Source organism: Geotrypetes seraphini, chromosome 4, assembly GCF_902459505.1.
Source record: "Geotrypetes seraphini chromosome 4, aGeoSer1.1, whole genome shotgun sequence".
Taxonomy (NCBI): Eukaryota; Metazoa; Chordata; class Amphibia; order Gymnophiona; family Dermophiidae; genus Geotrypetes; species Geotrypetes seraphini.
This window is the reverse complement of record NC_047087.1, coordinates 322503802-322526187: the sequence shown is the minus strand read 5'-3', so window position 1 is coordinate 322526187 and position 22386 is coordinate 322503802. Positions and strand designations below refer to the sequence as shown.

Sequence of the window (22386 nt, the reverse complement as noted above, 5' to 3'; positions counted from 1 at the left end):
ATCGAGGTGGAAGAAGATATCTTCTTTTTCAAGGGTCCCGCGGCAACAAGGGGGCATCCGTGGAAAATCAGAGGTGGAAAACTGCATGGGGACACCAGGAAATTCTTTTTCACTGAAAGGGTGGTTGATCGCTGGAATAGTCTTCCACTTCAGGTTATTGAGGCCAGCATCGTGCCTGATTTTAAGGCCAAATGGGATAGACACGTGGGATCTATTCACAGAGAAAGGTAGGGGAGGGCAGACTAGATGGGCCATGGCCCTTATCTGCCGTCTATTTCTATGTTTCTATGAACTCAAGTTCCCCATCTCATCCCCACGAGTTTCCTGTAAGCTCTGCCTTAACCACACAAGCCTCAAACATTTATGATTTTAAAGCATTTGAGGCTCATGCAGATGAGGACAGAGCTTAGGCATTGGTGGAATGAGCCATTGTGACATCACAATCTGAGCTCTAGAATGTTGCTACTTAGGATTTGAAAGTGTTTGAGGCTTGTGCAGATGAGGACGGAGCTTAGGCATTGGTGGAATGAGCCATTGTGACATCACAATCTGAGCTCTAGAATGTTGCTACTTAGGATTTGAAAGTGTTTGAGGCTTGTGCAGATGAGGCCGGAGCTTAGGCATTGGTGGAATGAGGCATTATGACATCACAACCTGAGCTCTACAATGTTGCTACTTAGGATTTGAAAGGGTTTGAGGCTTGTGCAGATGAGGACGGAGCTTAGGCATTGGTGGAATGAGGCATTATGACATCACAATCTGAGCTCTGGAATGTTGCTATTAGGATTTTAAAGGGTTTGAGGCTTGTGCAGATGAGGACGGAGCTTAGGCATTGGTGGAATGAGGCATTATGACATCACAATCTGAGCTCTAGAATGTTGCCACTTAGGATTTTAAAGTGTTTGAGGCTTGTGCAGATGAAGATGGAGCTTGCAGGGATGGGACAGGAAAATGGGTTCCCGTGGGGACAGGGAAAAATTTGTTCCCATGTCATTCTCTAACTAAAATCACGATAAATAAAGTACATTGTATTCATTGCATGCAAGGTTGTGTTTATGTGACTATTTCTGGGGAAGGGGTTCATAGCTTTCATCAGATTTTTAAAGGTCTGTGACTCAAATAAGGTTAAGAATCATTGAGGTAGACTTTGCCAGCTTTATGAGAAATGCTCAGAGTTATTCCCACGCCTCAATCTCAACCTCATAACCCTTAGGCATTGCATCTCCCACACACCCAAACCATCTCACCGAGACTGCAGCCCTAGCATCTTTTCCTCTCCCAAATTCCTTGATGATATTCTCCTAGATTTCTGTCACTTCTCATGTCTATTTCTGTAATGAATTTCTAGATCATCAATGTGGTTCACTTGGGATTGGGCTTCTGACAGAGCTGGGGAAGAGCTGTATGTGAAAAATGAGTTTGAAACCAGCAATTTATCTGTCTACAGCAGAACTATATCCAATTTGTAAAAGTTACATGGCTGAGTGTGCAGAGGGGGTGGGTAACTCCATATGCAAATTACACACTAAGGGATGAACACTCAAACACTTGGGTGAAATGTTACGCATTTTAAGAAGTTATGGTCACCGTACATGAAGAAGGACACGGTACTACTCGAAAAGGTCCAGAGAAGAGCGACTAAAATGGTTAAAGGGCTGGAGGAGTTGCCGTACAGTGAGAGAATGGAGAAACTGGGCCTCTTCTCCCTTGAAAGAGGAGATTGAGAGGGGACATGATCGAAACATTCAAAATACTGAAGGGAATAAACTTAGTAGATAAAGACAGATTGTTCACCCTCTCCAAGGTAGGGAGAACGAGAGGGCACTCTCTAAAGTTAAAAGGGGATAGATTCCGTACAAACGTAAGGAAGTTCTTCTTCACCCAGAGAGTGGTAGAAAACTGGAACGCTCTTCCGGAGTCTATTATAGGGGAAAACACCCTCCAGGGACTAAAGACAAAGTAGATAAAGACAGGTTGTTCACCCATTCCAAGATAGGGAGAATGAGAGGGCACTCTCTAAAGTTGAAAGGGGATAGATTCCGTACAAATGTAAGGAAGTTCTTCTTCACCCAGAGAGTGGTAGAAAGCTGGAACGCTCTTCCGGAGTCTATTATAGGGGAAAACACCCTCCAGGGTTTCAAGACAAAGTTGGACAAGTTCCTGCTAAATTGGAACGTACGCAGGTGAGGCTGGACTCATTTAGAGCACTGGACTTTGACCTGGGGGCCACCGCATGAGCGGACTGGCATGATGGACCACTGGTCTGACCCAGCAGCGGCAATTCTTATGTTCTTATCTAATGAATGGGAATAAAGCTTGTGAGCTCAGATGAATACGGGGATATGAGTTAAGCAGAGCTGAGTCAGAATAACAGATGTGGATATCCACTCTCCACAAATTCAGAAAATAGAAGAAATAGGAGGGTGGGAGGGGGGAGAGAACTAGCATGCTGAATTAGAGTCTAGAATCTATGAGTTTCCACTGCATAAAGTCATACCTGTGGATTATACTCATTTGGGAGGTACCTTCAGGGATGAAAACTTTGTCACTGGCTGACACAGAGCTCTTCTTAGAACTGGTGTGCTGTGTACCAGCATATTTGTACCACTAGGGGCACTCTTGAAGAAATAGATTGGCAGCCCTTGGGAGCAGAGAGCTCAGAGCAGAAGACCAGCAGTCCTTGGGAGCTAGGCTCAAGACAAACAGACTTTGGGAGCAGCTCAAGGCAGAAGAAAAGGGCTTGCGGAGGCTCTAATCAGTGCCTGAGGGCCAAGAAGAGCAGAGGCATGCCTCTAGAGGTAGCCCTGCTACTGGTGGTTGACAAGCCCTGCTGAGGGCTGGTAACCGGGACCCCAGAGGCTCCTCTCAAAGGGGGAAAGGGCTACCGGAGTGTGGATTGGGAAGAACAGCACCCACCTACCCCTACGAGCTTCCATTGATTGGATGAGAACTTGGTGACTAGGCGAGGTTGGATTGGAAAGGGAAGGAGTGATCTAGGTACACAGCCATGCCCACCTAGTGACTAAGCTAAGAAGTGTGACAGGAACCTACCACTACAGTGTTGGCAGTGCGAACTGAAAGGGGCTCAGAGGTTTTGGAAGTGCTGGATTTGAACTGAGAGTTAAAGGTTCAAGAGATTATAAACAGAGGGTTTGAATATCTGAATAGTATACAAACACTTGAATTATCTCTACTAGCATTGGTTTAAGTGGGGAAGTATTGGATTTGTTAAAAGCTATTCCTGCCAATTTGTTTATTGATTAGGCCTATCTACATAGTTCAAACAAATCAGTTTAATTTATTGTTCACAGAGGCTGTTTTGGATTTTTCCTGGGGGAAGAAGAGGGTGAACCTACATAAGAACATAAGCAGTGCCTCCGCCGGGTCAGACCATAGGTCCATCCTGCCCGGCAGTCCGCTCCCGTGGCGGCCCGAACAGGTCACGGCCTGTCTGAGTCACCAGAAGGGGCCCCCTTGCCACCTTGGTTTCCCATTGAGTCCTATCTTCCCATCGAAGTCCTAACCCTCCGGTCTTGCACATGCACGACCTGGTTGGATTCCTATACTTATTACCTGGTTAGCTTTCTATACCTGTGTTACATCTCAGCACCTCTCTCGGTATCCCACGATCCCCCTATCCCTCAGGAATCCGTCCAATCCCTGTTTGAATCCTTGTACCGTACTCTGCCTGATCACTTCCTCTGGTAGTGATCTCCTACCCTCTCACACTTCTTTTCCCCACTTCTGAGCACTAGTGAGGGACCGACGGAGACTGCTTTTGGGGTCTCCAGCCTGGTGAGGCCCCAGACCCAAAGTCACCCTAAAGAGGTACAGATAAGAATTACCTTTTGCCTGCCTATCATGAGATTCAGACAAGAACTGCTTAATCTTGTCAGATGGGATGGCAAAGGAGATGCCAGCAGTGACTTTCAGAGTGTTGATGCCAATCACTTCTCCGTCCTGCAACAAGAACAACACAGGTACAGTAAGATGTGAGGAAAACCAAGAGAATGTAAGAGTTGCTCTACTGGATAGACCGAAGGTCCATCAAGCCCAGTATCCTGGTTCCAACAGTGGCCAACCCAGGTCCCAAGTGCCTGACAACAGGGGATAACGATCACTGAGTGAGCCCAGAAAAATGTCCATGGCTGCCTGAAGCTGCACATCCCTCCCTTCCTCCCCCTGTGACATAACTAGGGTTTCCCTGGACATGTCCTGTCCTCCTTTTGAAAAGTTTGGAACAAATCACTGTTGGCCAGGAGCACCTCTGCGAACGCACAGATGCCACGCAATGATGCCAAATGCACACGCACATGCGTGTGACATCATGTCACATCCATGCATGCCCGGATGCGCTCCTGCCTGATGAGAGCAGGCAGTAGGGGGCGGGTCTAGGGGGTCCAGATTTTCCACACGGATAATCTGGTAACCCTAGGTCTGGCTTCACTCCATACTTACATCTATCCCTCCGGCTAGTCCATCATTGTCCCATCCCCCCACCCCTGTTTTCTTGCCTCTTCCTGGTACTGCAGCAGAGAGTCAAGTTTCCAAGTTTATTAAATAGTTTGATTAATCGCCATATCAAAATTCAAGGCGATGTACAAAATAAAACACGTAGTTATAAAACATAGGTAAAATATTATATAAATAAATACTGTTACAAACACAAATCACAATGTTAAAATAAACATAGATTATTGGACATTGTTTAGAAACAAAAGGGAAGTTCATTAATGGTTACAATGCATATTTAAAAAAAAAAAAAAAGGTAATAACATAGGGGGGGGAAAATTATTAAAAATATGATAGTAAAAGATCATTAATCGCTAAAAGCATCATTAAAAAGGAAACTTTTAAGCTTACTCTTAAATTTGTCTAGATTCTTTTCTTCTCTTATATATGTTGGAAGATCATTCCAGGATTGAGGAGCTGTCACCGAAAAGATAGTAAGACGTCTAGTATTGATGATTTTTAAAGAAGGAATGGTTAATAAATGTTGGTCCTGTGATCTCAATGTTCTAATAGTGGAATATGGAATTAAGACTCTATGGATAAAAGCAGGAGTTTGAAAAATGAGAGTTTTAAATGTAAGTAGACATATCTTGAATAGAATACGGTGTGTCAGTCAAGCAACCCTGAAAAATGGCTGTTTCCAACTGACAGGACCTGTCCTCTGCCACATTCCACATTTGTAATGCAACTTCCTGTGGATGAGATGCAGCAGAGAAAAGCTTCCCCCATCCCCAACCCCACCCTCCACCCCCAGTCAGAGACAGTCCTTTTTCAGGGCTGCATCTGCCACTTTTGGCCCCCTCCGCAGCAACAGGGAGAAACCAGAAAGACTGGGAAGGGAATGAAGGGCAAGAGAGATGCTTGGAGAGCAGTAGGGAGGCGAGAGAGAGAGAGTGCAGGGGAAAAGGAAGAGAAGAGGAGTAATGCTGGATCTTGGGGGGGGGGGGAACTAATGGAAGAGGATCGATTTTTCACTCCGTCAAAAATGACAAAGATTAGGGGACACTCGATGAAGTTACAGGGAAATACTTTTAAAACCAATAGGAGGAAATATTTTTTCACTCAGAGAATAGTTAAGCTCTGGAACGCGTTGCCTGTGGTTTGGACAAGTTCCTGGAGGAAAAGTCCATAGTCTGTTGCCCTGGATCGGTAGCATGGAATGTTGCCACAAATTGGTTAGGCCAGACTTTCCTTGGCTAAACCCATGCTGACTGTGTCAATCATTTTACTCTTTAGACTAGTTTCCAGCCCTGATCGTTACGATGACCGTTTCCCAGCAGACCTCTCCTACTTTGCCCTGCTTCCACTAAGGACTCCCTCTTGTCATTTCCTGGACCAGTTGCTCCCAGCAGTCATTTATTACATCTAGAAATTTTACCTCCCTGATATAAAACATTTATACAGTCAATGTTGGGGTAACTGAAATCAGAAAAACTTAAAACTATTGTGCACACCAAAAACCACTCCCCACTCCCTGGCACATTGGGGTATAAAGTTAGGCATCCTGTCGGCCTAGACATCCAAGTAGACGATTTTATAAATATTTATATTTCTGGACGTTTAGTGGGAAATGTCCAGATGGGACTTAGACGTCCTTTTTGAAAATGGCCTCCAAGGATTCCTTGTAAATGCGAAATTAAATTGGGTGGGATAAAATACATAAGATCCTTTCTAGCGATGAAGAAATTGACTGTCTAATTACTGGATTATGTTTGTTCAGCTGAGGATATTACACGTTAACTCCCCCCCCCCCCCCCCCCCCCGGCAGTCTGCAGTGCTACTCTGATGCTCATAGAAATTCCTAAGAGCATTGAAGCAGCATTTATCGCTCCAGGCCGCGGTAGAAACCTCCCCCACTGCTTAGTCAAAGAGGACCCGGTTTCCACTTTCTTATAGTTGTCTCTGAGATAGATTCTTCCAACAAAGCAGACAAATTATCTAGACCCAAATCAGTTCCTTTATTCTGCCTCTCTGGCCTGTCCCCTAGCTCTTCTTTTGAGGCATTTGGAATGGAGAAAATTCTATTTAAAGGTGGAATAAAAACCATGTTATTTAGGAAATATGTCAATGACTGCCCTGTACCAAGGGTTAAGGCAGAATAGAAGTCCATAAATGGAGCGGAATGGAACAGCTTCCATTGAATGAAATAGTGTTGAAACAGGTCACCAGGCTAGGAAAATTCAATCTCCTGTTATCATTTTCCATTTGTTCTATTTTCCTTTTGTCTTTCACATGCTGGAAGAGTCCTAAGAACTTGTTGAAGTTGACAAATTTGATCGGTCTGCTCCGACTTAACTCCTAGAGACATAGATAACGCTCCAGCTTTACCTCCTCACTTGATTTAACCACCGATATCTCCAGATGCTGAACGCTCTTCCAGATGTGCTCTAATGTTAATGTCGTGAGGGGGACCTGGAAAATCTCCACTGAAAATGGATTTCAGCCCAAATTTGCCTTTAAGCAGGATTTATAGAATCTCTTGAACACATTTCAGTAATTTCTTTCTTTTTAAAATTCTTCACCGCTTAAGGCCTAAGTGGCTTACTCCACCTACACACACAGAATCAGTGAAACATTAACTACCCACTGCTCCAAAACTTTTCTGTTACTAAAACTTAAATAAAACGGATTGTCAAAGTCTGAAACATCGCTACCTCTTTACTTGCTTTCTAAAGGGACATCTTATCTTTACATAGCCTCAAATATCCTGGTAAATATTGGCTGCTGTTGTAATGAGTTTCGCCAAGCACGTCTATTGATAGCCTCATGGCGGACTCTGACCGTAGCATTCGAGAAGGTATGCGTTGTTTCAAAGCCTGTCTTAAATACCACAATGTTGCGTGTTTTTGCATAATTTCCCAGTAAGTCACAAAATGTTAAGCTAATTGTTGATTTCCCCAATAAATTGTACCATTTTTTCACTAGTGCTTTTTAAAATGACGACGTCTTCAAAATTGGCACACCCTATTATCCAAAGACCCAAAGAAATGACATCATCTCAGTACCTTACATCGAAAAGAGGACAGAATTCAAATGACCTCATAGCCGTTCATGTGTTATGATGGGCAAGAGAGGTGTTTAGAAAGGGATTCCAGTTGCCAGGCAGACTTCTGTGGTCCGTCTCCTAAAAATAGCAGAGATGCATCAGAATGAAGTAGACATATTTTGTATTGCATGTATCTCAGGAGTGGAAGGAAGACATCTTAAGGCTAAAATTGGGATGAAATGTTGTTCGTTAGAAGCATCGTTAGACTATTGGCTTAATGTGACTATTGGCATGGTGCTTTGCTATTATATTGCAAGACATCTAGAGAGACCCAGACGCATAGGCCCGGCTTCTCTAAGCTGCTACATCAAAGGGAAGGCTGTGGGGCTGCCAGTGAAGATCTGATGTTCAAAAGGTACGCAGGCTATGGGGTGAGAAATCAGATGGCCTGTGGGGTAGGGACAGGGCAGGGTTCTTTTGCCCACCCGTCTTCCACCCAAAATTGGACATCTGACTACACCCCTGAGCTGAGATTTTATAATCAACCTGCCCCAATATGGAGACCAAGTACATGGGGAGCCCTAAGGAATACCCCACAGGCCAAGGCTCTGAAAATGAACGTTTAAACTTCACTTTGTAAGTTTTAGAAGTCGGAAAACCTTTGAACCAATTCAGCATCCAACATTGTCTTTAAAATCATGTGCTAACATTTGTTGGAAATTTGATCAGACATTTGTAAACAACTCTTGAGTTACTAACTGGAAAAGTTTTCTCTGATTCTTAACTCTCTATTAGTAGCTGACTTATATGAAGGATACGAGAAGCTATGGAAGGGATAAGTCATTGTTACGAGCAAGAAGGAAGACTATGGATTTTGTGAACCAGTGTCAAGAGCTTATAAGGGATGCGAGCTGAGGTGACACGACTCCAGCATTGTGGTCCAGAGCTTAGAAGTCTTCTGAATAATCTGTAATCTTTTAATGTCAGTCATGCGAAAACCGTGATAGAGAATATTACAGTAATCGAAATGGCCTCACATCAAAACGTGAAATAAGGTACGGTACGGAGTACTGACCAATCAAAGAAATAATCTAAATGAACATATCTTTTTTAACTTAAAGAAATACTTTTGGAGAAGTTGATAGCTTAACTAATCACCTATAATGACCCCCAAGATTTGTAAACAGTTGACTATCTTTGCTATTCCAGCAATTGGAAGTGGATCCTATAGTGCAATCCCAGCATTGCATGGAAAATACAGGCTTAAATTCACACAAACTGAAACTCAGTCTCCTATAGTGTCAAGTTCCTCATTTAGTAAAGGAATGGCTTGTGGTGATGTTTGGTCAAGAATGCACAATAGCTGAATATCATTAATGCAGATGAGTGGAGCTCTCCAGCAATAATTTTAGAGTTGCTAGAACAGATATTGAATAAGATTCTTGTGGTAACGCCATATGCGGGTCAATGAGAAGACGGGAAAACAGCAATGGCAGAAGCATCAGACTGTTTGGAGATATGCCTGAGGCCTTAATGGATCAGGGTGGACCTGGGAGTTCCCTTAAGGTCACTGAGGGAATAGGTAGGTGGGCTGCAAGACCTTCCCAGGGCTGCTTACATTTTCCAGAATAGGGGAGGATTTTCTGTACCAGAGAGGTAATAATGGAAGAAAAGCTCACTTGAAGGAAATGTGGAACTCCATCTCCAGACCTATCTATGGCTAAAGCAGCCACTGGCCTTTGAAAAGAGAAAGGGAAAGGAGCGCAAGAGAAAATTCCAGAAGAAAGAAAGGGAATGTACTTAAGACTCTTCTCATTGACTGGATTTTTTTTTTTTTTACTTGTCTGTCTACAACTTAAAAATGTCTAAGTAAATTCCTGGTTCAGAGCTCACACCTGGTCTAAATTTGTGGCCTAATTTACTGGACAGACAGCTAGTGACGCCTATTCTCCACCCCTAGCTACGCCTGCTTTTAAGGTAGGTGTTGCTAGACCTCAGTAGACATCTTGAATTAGGCGTCATGCGGTATTCCACGCACAATACTAATTAATTTTTTTATTCAGTTTTTAATAGCATGGTCAATCATCAGACCAATTAAGGCAGTTAAGGTTTAAACAAGTTCCTGGAGGAAAAGTCCACAAGGTAGAAGTAGGAAAAGCCACTGCTTATCCCTGGGGTGGGTGGCATGGAATGCTGCTATTGTTTGGGATTCAGCCAGGTTCTTGTGATTATTGGCCACCACTGGAAGCAGGATACTGGGCTAGATGGATCATCTGTCTGACCCAGGATGGCTATATGCTTTTACGTAGAAAGGCAACATACTGGCAAATTACAGTCCTCAATATATCAAAACATTACTGTTACATATGACAAAATTAAAGATACAATTTAAAACCTGCCATCATTTTTTGTCAGTTCTCAAACACCACATTAGGAAAGAAAAGTAATGACTTACCAGATTTACTAAAGGTCCTCCGGAATTTCCATACTGCAAAGAAATTTAAACAAAAAACCCTTTCTTACACAATCACTGAACTGAGGAGAATTTCATAGCCAAAGGAACACAGGGAAGAGAGAAAATTGGAAAAGGAAGATGGGAAAATGTAAAAATGAGAAGGCAAGACAGTAAAGAGAGAAAAATGGAGAGAGGGGGGAAGAGCAGGAAAGCAAGGAGACAAGAAGGGGTGAAGGGAGAGCAGGAAGGGGAGAATAGGGGAAGGGCAGGAGAACAAGGAAACAGGAAAAGGTGAAGGGAGAGCAAGAAGGGGAGAATGGGGGAAGGGCAGGAGAGCAAGGAGACAGGAAGGGGTGGAGGGAGAGCAAGAAGGGGAGAATGGGGGAAGGGCAGGAGAGCAAGGAGACAGGAAGGGGTGGAGGGAGAACAGGAAAGGGAGAATGGGGAAAGGGCAGGAGAGCACGGAGACAGGAAGGGGTGGAGGGAGAGCAGGAACGGGAGAATGGGGGAAGGGCAGGAGAACAAGGAATTAGGAAGAGGTGGAGGGAGAACAGGAAGGGGAGAATAGGGGAAGGGCAGGAGAGCAAGGAGACAGGAAGGGGTGGAGGGAGAGCAGGAAGCGGAGAAAGGGGAAAGGGTAGGAGAACAAGGAATTAGGAAGAGGTGGAGGGAGAGCAGGAAGGGGAGAATAGGGGAAGGGCAGGAGAGCAAGGAGACAGGAAGGGGTGGAGGGAGAGCAGGAAGCGGGGAAAGGGTAGGAGAGCAAGGAGACAGGAAAAGGTTGAGGGAGAGCAGGAAGGGGAGAATGGGGGAAGGGCAGTAGAGCAAGGAGACAGGCAGGGGTGGAGGGAGAGCAGGATGGGGAGAATGGGGGAAGGGCAGGAATGGACCGATCGTGGAAAGGGGCAGAAGAGCAAAGAGACTGGATGGGATGGAGCGATAGAAGGCAGGTAAACGTTTCATGAGTTACTTTTCACACACATTGATAATGGCATCGGTCTGGATATAATCCATGTCAGAGTTGCGAAGTCCCAGCTCTTTTCCCCCTCGCTGGGTGGTGCTTACGATCCCTGTGGTCACCGTATTCTGAAGGGAGAAGGGACTTCCAATAGCAACCACAAATTCTCCTGGCCGCAGATCTCCTGAGCGTCCCAGCAGCAAGACCGGCAGCTTCCACTGTGAAGGTAGAAACCAAGGACTTTACAACAGAAGCAAAAGCTCTTCTCTTCAGTAGCATAGGAAGGGGGGGTCTGCTCCGGGTGCCGTCCCTCCTCCTCTCCGCACCCCAGATCTTCCCACTTCTTCCCCACCGCACACACACCCTTCCCTTTCCTCATACATTGTCGCAAGCAAGAACATCAACTTGCTCCTTGCAACCGCATTGGCTCCCGCTGTCACTTCTGGGTACCACGCATAGGAACTAGCATCAGAGGGAGAGGCAACGCGGTCACGAGAAGCACGTTGGTCAACCAGAGGTATGGGTAGGGTTACGAGATGTACATGCAGATTTCCCTCCTTTTCAAAGACATGTCCAGGGTTCCGGATGGCTTTTCAAAACCCGGCACTTTGGGTTTTGAAAAGAAATCGTGTTGGAAGGCTCCATCTCTGGCAGTATTTAAGTCCAGGCTGATGGCTGACATTTACGTTCCATCTTGTAAAGCATCTGTTTGTCTTTCCCTCTGCAGCCCCCGACCCTCTCTACCTCTTCTTCCCTATTTCCCTACATGGGTACTTGATTCACCATTTTTATCCAGATTAGATTGTAAGATATTTCGAGCAGGGATTGTCTCTTGTGTGCCTAATGTATAGCGCTGAATGTGTCTGGAAGCGCTGTAGAAATCATAAAGAGTAGTAGCATTTAGTCTCTTAGTGGATGAGATGCAGCTGCCAAAAGGGCTTCACATATTTGAGTGTCAGAAGGGATCACAAATGTATCTGCGTTAGAATCTGGAAGAAAAGCTTTCAATCAATCCCTCCGTGAACTATGCTGGGATAGGATGGAGGGAGAGGGAGCGCTACGTGCCAGAGCTTGTGAGTCACCGAGCCGTATGGAACCACTTACAAAAATGATGAGAAAAGGAAAAAGGGCCCAAATCTATCCCTGCCCCTCTACAGACACTCGCTATTCACTCCTGCAGCAAAGCATGGGATGAAAATGCCATTCCGGGTCACCACGGTTCAACTGTTATCCTCTCTTTATCTCTCAAAGGCAACGTTCACTCACACATCAGACACAGTAGTGGAAACTTCCTTCAGGCACCACAGAACATTGTGCCTCTCACACGTTGCAGGAGGAGGATGGGCTGCAGCGTACACAAAATCTTTAGTACAATCAGGAAACATCTGCACTCCAAGAGGCCTCCATCAAACTATTCCCGTGGCCTTAGAAAACCCCCAAATAGCTGAATTTTCGCCAAGAAGGAATTCCTAGAGAAATGGCCAAGGAACACAAAGCTCCTCCGTCTCTCGCAGAATTTCCCCCGATTTAAAGAAAGAGGAATTCTCTCTGTGTCTAGAGGAATGCTACAAATCAAACTATCCCGAACGCTGGACAAGAAGCAGCCCGCACTCCTTCCAAGTCTCTGGGCTATCGAGTTCATTTATGTCTGATGTGCCCTTTCTTTAAAAAGTTTGACTTTGTCCTGCCAATAGCTTTGAGTCAACATGATCAAACGCTGAATACAACACAGGAAGTGATTTGTAGGGGAGCAAAGGTTGCTGGGAAGTCTTCTTCATAATTCCTTGCAATGGCTGGGATTGGGAAATGCATCTCAAGCCAAAACAATACAACATATTAAAGCTGTATTCCAGAAATATATGCAGGTGATTTAACACTAGGTTCCCAGGCCAGCATCTTCCTCTCCCTCCTTCCATGCAACACCTGCCCTCTCTCTCCTTTTCATTGTTTTCCTCCTCTTTCTGTCCCCTCTCTTTCCCTCAGTTTCTCCCCCTTTCCATCCAAATCAGTAGCAGCAAACCTGCCTCACTCTTGCCTGGGGATGCCGTCTCAGTGCCCTCTTCCGGTTCCAGGGCAGAGCCAGCCACTGAGCATACAGAGGCTGTGAGTACATCCGCACGTGAGCGTGAGGCAGGCTGTTTTGTTTGGAGATCTCAGGCCTGGCAGAGTATCCCTATCCTGCCATGTCTTCATTTGCAGACTTGGTTACAGATCATTTGCTAATGCCAGGAGAAAGATCTCCTCTTGGGCTCTGTCATAGTCACAAGGTAATATTAACTAGTTCTGTTCTCATGACCACAGGCTTTTTTTTTTTTTGTTTGACCATATAAAGGGTGCCCTGTGTCTTCTGTTTCCCACGTCTTCCACTTTTGGCTGACCATGACTCCTGATAGCTAGCAACAAGAATATACAAGCTCTTGAGATCAGTGTTTCAGGCATATCACACTAGTCTATGTGGGTTACAAATTAATAAACGGCAGATACATATCAACCAGACAGTAAAACAGCGACAAAATACTTTTGGCAAATTAAACAAACCATAATGCACAAATTTCAAGGCCTGGATAGGCAGACTAGAGAAGCCATATGATCTTTATCTGTTTTCATTTAGCTCTGACTCCTCCGAGTTCCCATCCGCAGCAGTGGTGTAGGATCCCGTAAAGCCATTTGTTTTTATTCCATTCCTCAGTTTACAGCTGAAGTTGTTTCAGGTGCTGAGCTTACGCCTTGTTTTTTCTCTGTGCCTCTTGAAGAAAACAGAGATTTAGGAGCACTCCACAATGAATCACTTATTTGTAACTGCGTTTAGTTTACCAGCTAGTTCTGGTTTTAACCGTAATGTTTACTAAAGAGAACGCTTAAGTTCCAGAACATCTTATATCTTCCGATTTGGGGTTTTGCTCAGCACTCTTTCCTCCTCCCACATGGATCTGTGGAAACTTATATATTAATCAGTCAGGAATGACCAAGACCACATTCCTCATTTCCGAGACACTTGTCTCAGCCAACATATGTGATTCATTCTCAAGAACTATGGCCAAAGCTAAAGATGTGTTTTTGGTGCATATCCAAGCAATTCACACCATCACACCGGCCAACCTGATCTCACATTCTTTAAGGCTCTGGAGGAGTCTCCTGGGAGCCCCTCTCTCGTCCAGCTTTACCTCCCTAATTCTTCCTCCACAGACCACCACCACACACATCCTTTGGAACATCTTCATGGATGGGGGCCTCTTTTCATCTAAGAACATAAGAACATAAGAAGTTGCCCCCGCTGAGTCAGACCAGAGGTCCATCTTGCTCAGCGGTCCGCTCCCGCGGCGGCCCATCAGGCCTAGTGCCTGAACAGTGGTCCCTGATTAATTTTGTAACTTACCTCTAATCCCATCCCTATAATCTACCTTAACTCTTATCTGTACCCCTCAATCCCTTTGTCTTCCAAGTACTTATCCAAAGCTTCTTTGAACCCCTGTAGCGTGCTCCTGTTTATCACATCCTCTGGTAGTGCGTTCCATGTATCCACCACCCTCTGTGTGAAAAAGAACTTCCTGGCGTTTGTTCTAAACCTCTCCCCTTTCAATTTCTCTGAGTGCTCCCTTGTAGATGAAGCTCCCTGAGTGCGATGTTCTCAGAGTGCCACTCACATCTCCTTCCCTTGAGTAACATGCCAGACACCCCTTTCCTCCCGAGAAACATCCTGCATTCCCCTGGCCCCAAGTGACGCTGCACAGCACAGAATGGCATGGGGACAAACTTTGTCTGCCCCTGTCCCTGAGAGCTATGACCTCATCTGCAGAAGCCTCGAATACTTAAGATGAGGACAGAGCTTGCAGGGATGGAAACAGACCACCCCACAGGGACAATCTGTGTCCCTGTGTCATTCTCTACTCGCAGACCCTTTTCTAAACAATAGCCTCTGCATCCTCTTTTCCTGACTGATAGGCCACACCCCCTGCATCCTCTTTTCATTGAGCAATGTCCCTAGCCTCAATGAAGATCCACACCTCTCCAGCCTGTCCCCCCCCCCGAATACACACACACACACTTAAGTGAGGCACCACCGGCCCCTTTCCTTAAGGTGATGCTTCCCAAGTCCTCCCAGGCAGTGAATATGGCTGACATAGATTTGTAGGCAATGCAGGTCTGAAAACTAAAAGTGTCTAGGCAGTGGCGTAGCAGGCACCCCCTCCCCCACCCTCTTCTTTGTCCCCGCCCTCCTCACCTCTCCATCTTAGCTCACTTCCTGATCCCACGGCCTGGAAATGGCTTCAGAGGGAAAGCTGAGGCTGCTATGAGGAGCGGGTTGGAGATGTTGCTTGCACTAGAAAAGCATTAAAGAGGTACAGAGGAGGAGAGCTGCTAGCGTAGGGTTGTCAAATTTTATGATTGTAAAATGCAGATACCCTAGACCCGCCTCCAGTCCCGCCCTCCACTGCCTGCTTTGGTTGGGCAGGAGGCTATCCGCACCCAACATGATTGAGAGGACAAAGTGCCAGGTTTTGAAGAGCCATCTGGACCCTCAGACATGTCCTGAGAAATCCAGACATCTGGTAACCCATGCTAGCTTCCCCACCAAGATGGCCCCCTGAGCGGTCCACCCTCCTCCCTGTCTAGGCCATACTCTAGTGCACGGTATGTCAAACTGTGTGCCTCTTGAGATTTCAGGAGTGCCGCAACACACTGGTGAGGAGGAAAGTCGGCCACGCCAGATGTAAGCCAGCGCAGATAAGTCTCCTCCTGGCCGACGTCTCTCCTCCTCTCCACGCAAGTCTTGGATCCCTCCACCACAGTGGATCGCGGCCAGATGGGCGTCTGCACATGTGTGGATGTCGACATGATGACATCACGCATGTGCATGACATCATCACACGCTGCCGAGTGCCTTCCAGCTGGGGCACTGGATTTAGTGTGCCGCCGGCCGGAAAGTTTGCGAGACTCTGCTCTAGTACCAGCTGGAGAGACACTGCCCTAAGTGACACCTGACGCTCTAAGCGATGTCTAACACCCCCTTTCCCTGCACATCTTTGCCCCTTTCAGAATGAAAAGCTCATTTTTTTCCCGATATAAAGCAACTCAAGCGTTGTGGAGCTCCAGGTCTCCCTTTACCCATGTTGAAAGGGGACATTGTCAGGGCTGTCTGTTAGTTAGGGGAGGAAAGGGAGACTTTTTAGGTCTTAATTCTGGCTGCTGAAAAACCAAGTCCACTTCAGCCTTCTACCTATGACATTATTGACGGGGAGGGGTGGAGGAGCCTTGGGTAAGTGGGTTCAGTTAAGAACATAAGAACTGCCATCTCCGGATCAGACCCATGATCCATCGAGTCCGGCGATCCGCACACGCGGAGGCCCAGTCAGGTATACACCTGATGTAGTTTTACCACCCATATCCCTCTATGCCTCTCATAAGGAGATGTGCATCTAATTTGCCTTTGAATCCCAGCACAGTGGATTCTTTAATAACCTCCTGTGGAAGAGCATTCCAGGCGTCTACCACTCGCTGCGTAAAGCAGAACCTCCTGACATTTGTCCTGGACTTGTCCCCCCTTAGCTTTAAACCATGTCCTCTTGTCCGTGTCACGTTGGACAGTGTAAATAATTTGTTTTTCTGCTCTATTTTATCGATGTCTTTCAGTATTTTGAACGTCTCTATCATGTCCCCTCGCAGCCTCCTCTTCTCAAGGGAGAACAGTCCTAGTTTCTTGAGTCGTTCCTCATATTCCAAGTTCTCCATACCTCTTATTAGCTTCGTTGCTCGTCTCTGCACCCTCTCCAGCAGTTTTATATCCTTCTTTAGGTAGGGAGACCAATGTTGGACACAGTATTCCAAGTGTGGTCTGACCATTGCTCTATAAAGCGGCATTATGACTTTCTCCGATCTACTCGTGATTCCTTTCTTTATCATTCCTAACATTCTGTTCGCTTTCTTTGCCGCTGCCGCGCATTGTGCCGACGGCTTCAGGGTCCTATCTATCAGTACACCCAGGTCCCTTTCTTGTTCGCTCTTACCCAGAGTTGCTCCTGACATTCTATACTCGTGTTCCTTATTCTTACTGCCTAAATGCATTACTTTGCATTTCTACACGTTGAACTTCATCTGCCATTGCTCTGCCCATTTCTCTAACTGATACAAGTCGCTCTGGAGTTCCTCGCTATCCTCCTGCGATCTGATTGCCCGGCATAGCTTTGTGTCGTCTGCAAACTTAATGATCTCACTGGATATTCCGTCTTCAAGGTCATTGATATAAATGTTAAATAGGATCGGCCCAAGTACCGAGCCCTGGGGCACACCACTAGTCACTTTCTCCCAGTCTGAGAACTTCCCATTTATGCCCACTCTCTGCTTCCTGTTTTCCAGCCATTTGCCTATCCACCTATCCCTCTATTCCATGGCATTGTAGTTTCCTGAGAAGTCTTTCATGCGGAACTTTGTCGAATGCCTTCTGGAAGTCCAAATATATTATGTCCACCGGCATTCCACTATCAATTTGCTTGTTCACGGTCTCAAAAAATTGAAGTAAATTCGTTAAACATGATTTCCCTTTCCTGAAGCCATGTTGACTGGCTTTCATCAGGTCGTGTGTATCCAAGTGCCGGACTATGCTATCCTTGATCAGTGCTTCAACCATCTTTCCAGGGACAGACGTAAGGCTCACAGGTCTGTAGTTGCCCGGTTCTCCTCTTGATCCCTTTTTGAAAATTGGCGTGACGTTCGCTATCTTCCAGTCGTCTGGTATCTGTCCAGTTCTGATTGTCAGATTGGCGAGTTTTTGCAATAACTCTCCGATTTCAACCTTCAATTCCTTTAAGACTCTCGGGTGAATTCCATCCGGTCCAGGGGATTTGTCACTTTTAAGTTTGTCGATCTGGTAGTATATCTGGTCCAAATCTACTTCAACTGTGGTGAGGCTGTCTTCTATTACTCCACTAAACACTTTCACAGTTTCTGGTATTTTTGCGGTATCCTCCTCCGTAAAGACGGACGCAAAGAAGGAATTTAGTTTGTCCGCAATTTGTTTATCTTCCTTAATGTACCCTTTTCTTCCCTGATCGTCCAGGGGTCCCACCGCCTCTTTTGCGGGTTTTTTCCCTTTCACGTATCTAAAGAAGGGCTTGAAGTTTTTGGCCTCTTGCGCTATTTTTTCTTCATAGTCCTTTTTGGCATCCCTCACCGCCCTGTGACATTTCTTCTGATCGTCTTTATGTTTGTTCCATGCTTCGGTTGTTTTCATGTGTTTCCATTTTTTGAAAGAGTCCTTCTTTTCTTGTATGGTTTCCCTCACCTGTCTGGTAAGCCATGCTGGTTCTCCCTTACCCTTTGTTCTCCTTTCTTTGGAGATCCTCGGAATGTATAGGTTTTGTGCTTCTGTGATAGTAGTTTTCAGTAGGGACCATGCCTGCTCTACTGTTTCAAGTTTATCCACCTTTTTTTTGAGTCGTTGTTTCACCATGGCTCTCATGCAATCGTATTTGCCCTTTTTAAAGTTAAAGGTTTTGGATAAGGTTTTGGCACTTTTTCTATTCCCGATGTCAAGCTTAAAGATGATCACATTGTGATCGCTCGTCCCCAGCGGTGCCGTAACTTCTACTTCTTTTGTCGGTCCCGTGAGGCCATTTAGCACCAAGTCCAGGGTGGCGTTGCCTCTTGTCGGCTCTTTTACCATTTGTTCCAGGAAGCAATCCCCTAGCGCCTCCAGGAACTTGACCTCATTGCCGCAGTTGGAGGTTCCTAGTTTCCAGTCTATCCTCGGGAAATTGAAGTCTCCCAATATTATTACATTGCCCGTCTTGCATTCTCGTTTGATTTCCTCTATCATTTCAGAGTCAGTTTCATCCGCCTGTCCCGGGGGACGATAGAAAAGGCCAATTTTCGTGTCTGCACTGTTTTGGCCAGGAATCTTGACCCAGAGGGACTCTAGCTTCTCTTTCATTTCCGTCATAGCCACTTCAACAGATTCTACTCCTTCCCGAACATATAGGGCAATACCTCCACCTTTCTGCCCTACTCGATCTCTTCTATATAGTTTGTATAAAAAGGAGGATGGATTGATATAGCCAGTGTTTTCAGTGGAAGTAAAACCCGGATGTCTCTATCCATCCTTCTTTTTCTGCAGCCATGTTCTCAGTGATGGCTCTAAGGTGGTGGAACACCCTTGCTAAGGGAACTAAAATTAGAAAAAGGCACCAGAAAGGGATGAAGACCATCCTTTTCACAGAATCCTATAGCCAATAGTGCAACAAAGAGGAGACAGTTGGCTAGTCCCCATTAGGAACATCTATAGGGACAGGGGATAAGATGATCATAGCACAGATAACCAGATTTATCAGGAAGTTAGTACTGTACTTCCAAGATGAACATAGATCATGACAGAGACACCAAGAGCGAATTGAAATAGTAGTATGAACACGATACTAAATATGGGCTAGAGAGTAAACACAAGAGTATTTAGAGACAACCCCAGGGCAAGAGAAAGAAACAATACAAGAATAACTAGGGACAGCTCCCAGAGCCAGAGAGAAGACCATAAGAACAGCCAGGGACAGACCCCATGCCTAGAGAGAGGTCCCATGGCTAAAGAGAGCAGCTAGTGAAAGCCTCCGAGGCCTAGAGAAAAAACCCAAGCCTAGCCAAGGCAGCCAAGAAGAATAACAGCAAAAGACAGCTCCCAGGGAAGCAGCTTGAGACAGCTCAGAGCGCTAAGAGCACACAACCTGCAAGCCAGTCAGTCAAAACGCATGACAGAAGTTGGGGATTTTATGGAACAGACGTGTCTTTGCCTGCCCAACATGCTGGCATAAGATTGCACGCCACTCTGCCCGACTTCCCAAACTCCCAACATGACTAATACATCCTGAAGGTTTAGGCTGAGAAAGCTGCCAGACATTTCCACTTTTCTTCCTTCTCCTCCCTAATCCTTAACAAGAACAGTCACTCTGTAAAAATGTGCCTTTCGGCAACCATATGGGCTCTGAGTGCCAGTTCAGTGCACGAACTCACATACTGCCCATGCAGCACGAGGAGGAAGCCCAGGAGGGAAATGTTGCCAAAGATGGCCTCTCTTCACTTTTCATTATTTCTTTAGCGCTACCCGTCGTACGCAGCGCTGTACAGAGTCACAAAGAAGACTGTCACTGCTCGAAGGAGCTTACAATCAAAACAGACAAACAGGATGCCATGGATACAGTTAGGGGGAATGGATAATCTGCTGGCTAGGGTGGAGAGCAGTGGGAAGGGGGGAGTAGGGTTATGGGTAGAAGGCTATATCAAAAAGGTGTTTTTCTCAGTCTGCTTTTAAACAAGGAGCTTGGCGGACAAACTCAGGTAGTTTATTCCAGGCTTAGGGGGCAGCTAGATAAAAGGAACGAAGTCTGGAATTGGCAGTGGAGGAGAAGGGTACAGCTAAGACCGGCTGATCTGAGGAACGGAGTTCTCTGGGAGGTGTATAAGGAGAGAGAAGCGAGGAGAGATATTGAGGGGCAGCAGAATGAACACACTTGCAATAGGAGCTGAACTGGATGCAATGGCGGATAGGGAGCCAGTGAAGAAACTTAAGGAGAGGGGTGACATGAGCGTAGCGAGATTGATAGAAGATGAGTCGTGCAGCAGAGTTTTGTACAGATTGCAGGGGGGAGAGGCGGAACTGTGGGAGACCAGTTAGAAGTAGATTGCAGTAATCTAAGCGTGAAGATACAAGAGTGTGGACAAGGGTCCGGGTAGTGTGCTCAGAGAGGAAGGGGTAAATTTTGGTGATATTGTAGAGATAGAAGCAACAGGCCTTAGCGGTTTGTTGGATGTGTGCAGAAAATGAGCGGGCAGAATTGAAGATGACTCCAAGGTTATGAGCAGAGGAGACAGGAAAGATAACAGAATTATTTACAGAGATGGAGAACGGAGGGAGAGGAGCAGAGGGTTTAGGAGGACAGAGGAGCAGCTCAGTCTTGGACATGCTTAGTTTCAGATGAAGACAGGACATCCAGGAAGCAATGTCAGCCAAACAGGCAGAAACTTTTTCTTTGACTTTAGGTGAAATTTGGGGTGTACAGAGGTAGATCTGAGAGTCATCAGCATATAGGCGATACTAGAAGCCATGGGAGGAGATCAGGGCACTGAGGGAAGAGGTGTAGAGAGAAAGAAGAGGTCCTAAGACAGAACCCTGGGGTATGCCAACCGCTAGCAGGACAGCAGCAGAGGAGGACCCACCAATGCATTCTCTAAAGGTGCAACGGGAGAAGTAGGAGGTAAACCAGGAGAGGACAGAAGAACATAAGAATATCCTTACTAGGTCAGACCAAAGGTCCATCTAGCCCAGTATCCTGTCTTCGTGGAGGCCAATCCAAGTCACAAGTACCTGGCCAAAACCCAAATAGTAGCAGCATTCCATGCTACCATCCCATGTCTATCTCAACAGCAGACTATGGACTATTCCTCCTGGTATTTGTCCAAACCTTTTGTAAAACCAGCTATGCTAACTGCTCTTACCACATCCTCTGCCAGTGCATTCCAGAGCTTAACTATTCTCTGAGTTAAAAAATATTTCCTCCTATTGGTTTTAAAAGTATTTCCCTGTAACTTCATCGAGTGTCCCCTAGTCTTTGTAATTTTTGATGGAGTTGAAAAATCAATCCACTTGTACCCGTTCTACTCCACTCAGGATTTTGTAGACTTCAATCATATCTCCCCTCAGCTATCTTTTTTCCATGATGAAGAGTCCTAACTTTTTTAGTCTTTCCTCATATGAGAGAACAAAGCTGTGATTAACAGTATCAAAGGCAACAGACGGTCAAGAAGGATGAGGATTGAGTAAAGGCCCTTAGATCTGGCCATGAACAGGTCACTGCATACTTTGGTGAGGGCAGTCTCTGTGGAGTATTGGGGGGCAAAAGCCTCATTTGTAGAGTATCAAGAATCTGTTGAGATGAAAGGAAGTCAAGGCAGCAATGGAGAACAGCACACTCGAATAGTTTGGATAGGAACAGAAGAAGGGAGACAGGGTGATAGCTGGATGGGTAAGTGGGGTCCAGCGAGGTTTTATTCAGAAGCGGCTTAACCACTGCATGTTTGAAGGTAGCAGGGGACAGTTGCAATGGAAATAGATAGGTTGAGAATATGGCAGATGGGAGGGATAACAGTATGTGAGATGTGGTCAAGTAGAAGGGGTATGAAGTAGGCTTAGCTGAAGACAGAAATTGTGCAGTTTCTTCCTCTGTGATTTCAGAGAAGGAAGAAAAGTCAGCGGTAGTTGACGGATGGTTGAGAGGATGTGACCAGGTAAAGGGAGCTTCCTGAGTTGTTTGGGTTAAGAAAGAAGGGGTGGTGTGAGTTTGAAGGTCAGGAGAGTGGATTTGGGTAGGGAAGAAGGATGTGACTTTGCAGTGAATTCAAGGGCAATCTTGTGGACCTTGTCATGGAAGTTATCAACCATAGTCTGGTGAGAAAGAGAAGGAGGGGTTGGAGCAGGGGTGCTTTGAGGAGGGAGTT

At 45.8% G+C, this 22386-nt stretch overlaps 1 protein-coding gene across 1 annotated transcript in view; it reads right to left on the bottom strand.

Moving 5' to 3' along the window:
- HTRA1 (HtrA serine peptidase 1) overlaps window positions 1–22386 on the bottom strand; it is a 58404-nt gene that overhangs the window by 14682 nt on the left and 21336 nt on the right. Inside the window, exons 4-6 of the mRNA XM_033942307.1 lie at window positions 10935–11129; window positions 9954–9986; window positions 3846–3960 (exon numbers count right to left, since the gene is read on the bottom strand). Coding sequence (XP_033798198.1) covers window positions 3846–3960; window positions 9954–9986; window positions 10935–11129 — 343 coding nt within the window. The remainder of the gene's footprint in view (window positions 1–3845; window positions 3961–9953; window positions 9987–10934; window positions 11130–22386) is intronic.